The following is a 7,593-nucleotide window of genomic DNA, read 5'->3' as shown; positions in this document are numbered from 1 at the left end:
ATTAATAAAAACTAACATACTTTCATCGATGCTTGAAATAACCACATTCTAATATAAAATATCAAAACAAGCTTACCTCGATCAAAGAGGATTTTCCATCAACTCGACATCTGGAACGAACGATGTTGAAAGACTGCCACTGATATGCCATATGGACAATATTTCATCCACACGATACGTTGTCACAGAAAAATAAAAGTTGGTATCGTAGAAAATATCTCTATGCTCATGAATAAAAGGAAGAACTGCACTTGGATTAATAAATGAGCTTCTAAACGAGGTTAACACACAATTGTACCAGAAAGTCTTACATTTCTCACGGCCCCGTCCGACAACTACCTGCGCATGCGCAGAACGTAAAGTCTTACGTTTCTCACGGGTCTGACAAAATTCACGCCACACCGGGAAAAAATTATTCAAATTACGGAAAAACACGACTAGAACATAGCGCCCCCTGTTATCAAAATGTGACTTATAATTTTGAAATGACATTATGCTTAGTTATATTTTACCTAGTGCCTAATAACATTTTCCATACTTGTTGATCACTTTGTGTATTTTGTTCCTGGATGCATTACAAATTAACCAAGATAACCAATGGCACAGCACGCTAGATCGCACTGTCATTCACTCAAATGAAAATATGAAAAAGGCATCAGGGACTAAACACCAAACAAGTTGTAACTTCCATCAAGCATGATATCATTGTCAACAAGCATGATAAAAGTGCAAGCATGCATAATGACTGTATTAATAAGCACAATAGCAGTGTCAATGAGTAATTTGTAACAGTAAGCAGGCAGTGTGTAATTGTCAACAAGCGTGATGAAAGTCATGCATGCATAGTGACTGTACCAATAAGCACAATAGCAGTGTCAATAAGTAAATTGTAACAGTAAGCAGGCATTGTGTAATTTTTACCTCAATATCATTCCATACACGTGATCTGCTTTAGAAGTTTGTATTATGTACGGATCATTTCAGCTTATTCATTTTAACCCAAATGGCGAAATAACAAACTTTTCATTTAAGGATCACGAATAATTTAAAATGTTTAAAGTTTACCACGTTGTTCAAAATACCGTGATTTTTTAAAAGATTTCTATATTTGATAAGTTACGACATTGCTTAAGTAGAAATTATCTTTTCATCGGTATTTTTTTCTCTGGGGAACCCGTATACATGTACATGTATTATAAGTGATCGTTATTTGAAAATATTGCACAATTTTAGAAACTGTTTTTTTTCCAGTATGCACTTATATTTGTATAAGTTACACTAATGCATTAATAACTTGAATTAATTTTAAGTAATTAAACAATTTACTTAAGCTACCAAACAACGATTTAGAATTATTTTAAGCATCAACTGATTTTTTTGTTTAACATGTTAAGAAATTTTAGGAACGATACAGTACAGTATAGCATTAATAATCTTTAAATATTTAAACGACGGTGAATAGAGAATAAAAGTTTATATACATACCCTTTTGACAGTTTAAGCTATCCGCACCCGTTTGAATTATTGAATCGATTGTTATTTATAAATAGTGGTCTTCTTAAATTTTAGCTCGACTATACGAAGTATGTATATAGAAAGCTGTCAAAATCACCTCGATTTCGGCCCCAGATTTCTGGTTCTGTGCAGTAAAATAGTTTTATTAAAATACCTATTTCAAGGGATCTTCTCCAAACTTCAAATATAATTATGTTTTTTCATCACCCGCACCACACGTGTTCTAGAATTGACTTTTTTTTTATCTTAGAATTTTTTTCTTGACGGATTTACGGCAAACTTCAAATATATAGAGGATATTTTTTTTATAAATGATAATTTTCATACAACAAGATGAAAATAAATCCTGTATTAATAGAAAAAATCTTGAAATTTCTGTTTATTATATACCTTTTCTCTTTTTTTAACCTTATGAATAGGAAGAATTCCTTTTTAATTTTGTGTAATGGCTAAATTTAGAAGAAAGTAGTCCGGCAAGCAACCAGTGAGAATACGGAAAATATGTTTCAATGCAGCGAAAAATAAATTTTTACAGCGGACATACGGAAAATAAAAATATGCATTTTATTTCATCAATACTCCTCAATAGTTCATTTATATCAGTATGTAATAAATTAGCAAAAGTTCGCAACTTTTTCTTCTCTGCAAAAAATAACCTCTACACCGCCATTTAATAATGAAGTTCATAACACTTGCACAAATATTTTCAGATTTATCTCCCCTTCGAACTTAAAATTTTCCGTACACATTGTTAATTCTATGATAAATATTTCTAAAATGATCTTCTTAAACTTAGAGAATATTCCTTATTTTTTATTTTTCTTATTTAAGGATTGGCAGCGGCACGGATATGATATGTGTAAAATATATTTGTTTAATAAATGAATTTTCCCGTAGTTTTGTCTTCCCATACTGTGCCCAGTATTTAATTTTTCGAGCGTGCCGTGTCTTCTTACAGCTCTTGTTATTTACCTACTGTGCTGAATTATGAACGCGCCACTGCACCGAATCATGAATTGTGACGGTTAAAATCTAGTGTTTAATTTTCAATATTTACCTTGCATATGTTTACATGTACTTAGGTTATTATGTAAATTTATCACATTTAGAAAATAATTATATTTGCATATCTTTTGAAGAAAGCGATCTGCCATCGTATATTTTCAAATCGTTTCAGAAAAAAAAATCAGTATTAAATCACGTCAGAGGTTATGACTAAATCAACAAAACCACCATCACCACAACCACCACCACCACCAACAACAACAACAACCACGACGACGACGACGACTTCAATTGCTGCTGCTATTACTACAACAACTATTACTTCCTTAACCACTTCTATCTCTATCAACAACAAAAAATGCAAACTTAGATTAATTTTAAATTTGATACAAGATGACATTTTTTGAGCTTTTTGGCCCCTCTTTCATCGGTTTATTTGTAAAATTATAAAGTACCTTAAAAGTATAATCTATTACTATTACTATTACTTCCTTAACCGCTTCTATCTCTATCAACAACAAAAAATGCAAACTTGAATTAATTTTAAATTTGATACAAGATGACATTTTTTGAGCTTTTTTGCCCCTCATTCATCGGTTTATTTGTAAAATTATGAAGCACTTTAAAAGTATAATTTATAAACTATACACTGTGTATTTGAATTAAATGGGGTGTTTACCAGTCACAACTTTTCAGTCATTTTAGTCAAACATCGGATAACGAAAAATACAAGTTTTGGTAAATCATACATCACAATAAAAATGTAAACAAATACAAATCTAGTAATTATATGAGAAACTTTATTTCATATTATCGTTTTAAAAAGTAATAGTTTACAAACCCAGGTGGCGTTTTGAAAAACCAAGAGAGAGTGTAGCGAAAGGCCACCCGGGTCTGTAAATGCTATGCAGACATATTCCAAGTGCAGTTGATGTCTAACCTACATGCTCTTTTGATTTTGTTATCAAACATTAATTTTATTTTCAAACTCAGCATACATTAATATACACTTAACAAAAGTTCTAACCAATCACTTTTTAAATTTTGATTATTTTATAACTGCTCAATAGATCCTTATAAAATTGTATTAAAGTAGTTAAATATGTGAGTAGTGTCTTGTATCAGTGTGTGAGTAGTGTCCTGTATCAGTGTGTAAGTAGTGTCCTGTATCTGTGTGTGAGTAGTGTCCTGTATCAGTGTGTAAGTAGTGTCCTGTATCAGTGTGTTAGTAGTGTCCTGTATCAGTGTGTTAGTAGTGTCCTGTATCAGTATGTAAGTAGTGTCCTGTATCAGTGTGTTAGTAGTGTCCTGTATCAGTGTGTTAGTAGTGTCCTGTATCAGTGTGTGAGTAGTGTCCTGTATCAGTGTGTCGGTAGTGTCCTGTATCAGTGTGTTAGTAGTGTCCTGTATCAGTGTGTTAGTAGTGTCCTGTATCAGTGTGTGAGTAGTGTCCTGTATCAGTGTGTTAGTAGTGTCCTGTATCAGTGTGTTAGTAGTGTCCTGTATCAGTGTGTGAGTAGTGTCCTGTATCAGTGTGTGAGTAGTGTCCTGTATCAGTGTGTCAGTAGTGTCTTGTATCAGTGTGTCAGTAGTGTCCTGTATCAGTGTGTGAGTAGTGTCCTGTATCAGTGTGTGAGTAGTGTCTTGTATCAGTGTGTTAGTATTGTCCTGTGTTAGAGTGTGAGTAGTGTCCTGTATCAGTGTGTTGGTAATGTCCTGTATCAATTTGTTAGTATTGTCCTGTATTAGTGGATGAGTAGTTTCCTTTATCAGTGTGTGAGCAGTGTCCTGTATCAGTGTGTGAGTAGTGTCCTGTATCAGTGTGTGAGTAGTGTCCTGTATTAGTGTATGAGTAGTGTCCTGTATCAGTGTGTGAGTAGTTTCCTGTATCAGTGTGTGAGTAGTGTTTTAATAGTGTCCTGTTTCAGTGTGTCGGTAGTGTCTTGTGTTAGTGTGTCAGTAGTGTTTTGTGTCAGTGTGTCCGTAGTGTCCTGTGTCAGTTTGTCAGTAGTGCCTTGTGCCAGTGTGTCGGTAGTGTCTTGTATCAGTGTGTCGGTAGTGTCTTGTGCCAGTGTGTCGGTAGTGTCTTGTGTCAGTGTGTCAGTAGTGTCTTGTGTCAGTGTGTCGGTAGTGTCTTGTATCAGTGTGTCAGTAGTGTCTTGTATCAGTGTGTCAGTAGTGTCTTGTATCAGTGTGTCAGTAGTGTCTTGTGTCAGTGTGTCAGTAGTGTCTTGTATCAGTGTGTCGGTAGTGTCTTGTGTCAGTGTGTCAGTAGTATCTTGTATCAGTGTGTCAGTACTGTCTTGTGTCAGTGTGTGAGTAGTGTCTTGTATCAGTTTGTCAGTAGTGTCCTGTATCAGTATGTCAGTACTGTCTTGTATCAGTGTGTCAGTAATGTCTTTTGTCAGTGTGTCAGTAGTGTCTTGTGTCAATAGGATAGTAGTCTCCTGTATCAGTGTGTCGGTAGTCTCCTGTATCAGTGTGTCAGTAGTGTCTTGTGTCAGTGTGTCAGTAGTGTCTTGTGTCAGTGTGTCAGTAGTGTCTTGTGTCAGTGTGTCGGTTGTGTCTTGTGTCAGTGTGTCAGTAGTCTCCTGTATCAGTGTGTCGGTAGTCTCCTGTATTAGTGTGTCAGTAGTGTCTTTTGTCAGTGTGTCAGTAGTGTCTTGTGTCAATAGGATAGTAGTCTCCTGTATCAGTGTGTCGGTAGTCTCCTGTATCAGTGTGTCAGTAGTGTCTTGTGTCAGTGTGTCAGTAGTGTCTTGTGTCAGTGTGTCAGTAGTGTCCTGTATCAGTGTGTCAGCAGTGTCTTGTGTCAGTGTGTCAGTAGTGTCTTGTGTCAGTATGTCTTTAGTGTCTCGTGTCAGTGTGTCAGTAGTGTCTTGTGTCAGTGTGTCAGTAGTGTCCTGTATCAGTGTGTCGGTAGTGTCTTGTGTCAGTGTGTCAGTAGTGTCTTGTGTCAGTGTGTCAGTAGTGTCTTGTGACAGTGTGTCGGTAGTGTCTTGTGTCAGTGTGTCGGTAGTGTCCTGTATCAGTGTGTCGGTAGTCTCCTGTATCAATGTGTCGGTAGTGTCTTGTGCCAGTGTGTCGGTAGTGTCTTGTGTCAGTGTGTCAGTAGTGTCTTGTGTCAGTGTGTCGGTTAGTGTCTTGTGTCAGTGTGTCAGTAGTGTCTTGTGTCAGTGTGTCCGTTGTGTTTTGTGTCAGTGTGTCAGTAGTCTCCTGTATCAGTGTGTCAGTAGTCTCCTGTATCAATTTGTCGGTAGTCTCCTGTATCAATGTGTCGGTATTGTCTTGTGTCAGTGTGTCAGTAGTCTCCTGTATCAGTGTGTCGGTAGTCTCCTGTATCAGTGTGTCAGTAGTGTCTTGTGTCAGTGTGTCAGTAGTGTCTTGTGTCAGTGTGTCAGCTGTGTCTTGTGTCAGTAGTCTCCTGTATCAGTGTGTCGGTAGTCTCCTGTATCAGTGTGTCAGTAGTGTCTTGTGTCAGTGTGTCAGTAGTGTCTTGTGTCAGTGTGTCAGTAGTGTCTTGTGTCAGTGTGTCAGTAGTGTCTTGTGTCAGTGTGTCAGTAGTGTCTTGTGTCAGTGTGTCGGTTGTGTCTTGTGTCAGTGTATCAGTAGTCTCCTGTATCAGTGTGTCGCTAGTCTCCTGTATTAGTGTGTCAGTAGTGTCTTTTGTCAGTGTGTCAGTAGTGTCTTGTGTCATTTTGATAGTAGTCTCCTGTATCAGGGTGTCGGTAGTCTCCTGTATCAGTGTGTCAGTAGTGTCTTTGTGTCAGTGTGTCAGTAGTGTCTTGTGTCAGTGTGTCAGTAGTGTCCTGTATCAGTGTGTCAGCAGTGTCTTGTGACAAGTGTGTCAGTAGTGTCTTGTGTCCGTGTGTCAGTAGTGTCTTGTGTCAGTGTGTCGGTAGTGTCTTGTGTCAGTGTGTCAGTAGTGTCTTGTGTCAGTGTATTAGTAGTCTCCTGTATCAGTGTGTCAGTAGTCTCCTGTATCAATGTGTCGGTAGTCTCCTGTATCAATGTGTCGGTATTGTCTTGTATCAGTGTGTCAGTAGTCTCCTGTATCAGTGTGTCGGTAGTCTCCTGTATCAGTGTGTCAGTAGTGTCTTGTGTCAGTAGTGTCTTGTGTCAGTGTGTCAGTAGTGTCTTGTATCAGTGTGTCAGCAGTATCTTGTGTCAGTGTGTCAGTAGTGTCTTGTGTCAGTGTGTCAGTAGTGTCTTGTGTCAGTGTGTCAGTAGTGTCTTGTGTCAGTGTGTCCGTAGTGTCTTGTGTCAGTGTGTCGGTAGTGTCTTGTGTCAGTGTGTCAGTAGTGTCTTGTATCAGTGTGTCAGTAGTGTCTTGTGTCAGTGTGTCGGTAGTGTCTTGTGTCAGTGTGTCGGTAGTGTCTTGTGTCAGTGTGTCGGTAGTGTCTTGTGTCAGTGTGTCGGTAGTGTCTTGTGTCAGTGTGTCAGTAGTGTCTTGTGTCAGTGTGTCAGTAGTCTCCTATATCAATGTGTCGGTAGTGTCTTGTGCCAGTGTGTTGGTAGTGTCTTGTGTCAGTGTGTCAGTAGTGTCTTGTGTCAGTGTGTCGGTAGTGTCTTGTGTCAGTGTGTCATTAGTCTCCTGTATTAGTGTGTCAGTAGTGTCTTGTGTCAGTGTGTCAGTAGTGTCTTGTGCCAGTGTGTCGGTAGTGTCTTGTGTCAGTAGTCTCCTGTATCAGTGTGTCAGTAGTGTCTTGTGTCAGTGTGTAGGTAGTGTCTTGTGTCAGTGTGTTAGTGGTCTCCTGTATCAGTGTGTCAGTAATGTCCTGTGTCAGTGTCTCAGTAGTGTCTTGTGTCAGTGTGTCAGTAATCTCTTGTATCAGTGTGTCGGTAGTGTCTTGTGTCAGTGTGTCAGTAGTCTCCTGTATTAGCGTGTCAGTAGTGTCTTGTGTCAGTGTGTCAGTAGTGTCTTGTGCCAGTGTGTCGGTGGTGTCTTGTGTCAGTAGTCTCCTGTATCAGTGTGTCAGTAGTGTCTTGTGTCAGTGTGTCAGTAGTGTCTTGTGTCAGTGTGTTAGTAGTCTCCTGTATCAGTGTGTCAGTAGTGTCCTGTTGTCAGTGTGT

At 38.3% G+C, this 7,593-nt stretch overlaps 1 protein-coding gene across 1 annotated transcript; it reads right to left on the bottom strand.

The window, feature by feature from the left end:
• Positions 1–5,502: 5,502 nt before the first annotated feature.
• LOC132722988 (uncharacterized) lies at positions 5,503–6,742 on the bottom strand (the record flags this gene model as incomplete). Its single annotated transcript, XM_060707634.1, has 2 exons — positions 5,503–5,657; positions 6,677–6,742. Coding segments are annotated over 2 exons (221 nt in total), but the record flags the coding sequence as incomplete, so codon positions are not given.
• Between the last annotated feature and the right edge of the window lie 851 nt (positions 6,743–7,593).

The sequence above is a fragment of the Ruditapes philippinarum genome, unplaced genomic scaffold, assembly GCF_026571515.1.
Source record: "Ruditapes philippinarum isolate M1 unplaced genomic scaffold, ASM2657151v2 ctg13110_1_1_1_1, whole genome shotgun sequence".
Classification (NCBI taxonomy): domain Eukaryota; kingdom Metazoa; phylum Mollusca; class Bivalvia; order Venerida; family Veneridae; genus Ruditapes; species Ruditapes philippinarum.
The sequence above is the reverse complement of the archived record's forward strand: the minus strand, read 5'-3'. Positions and strand labels throughout refer to the sequence as shown.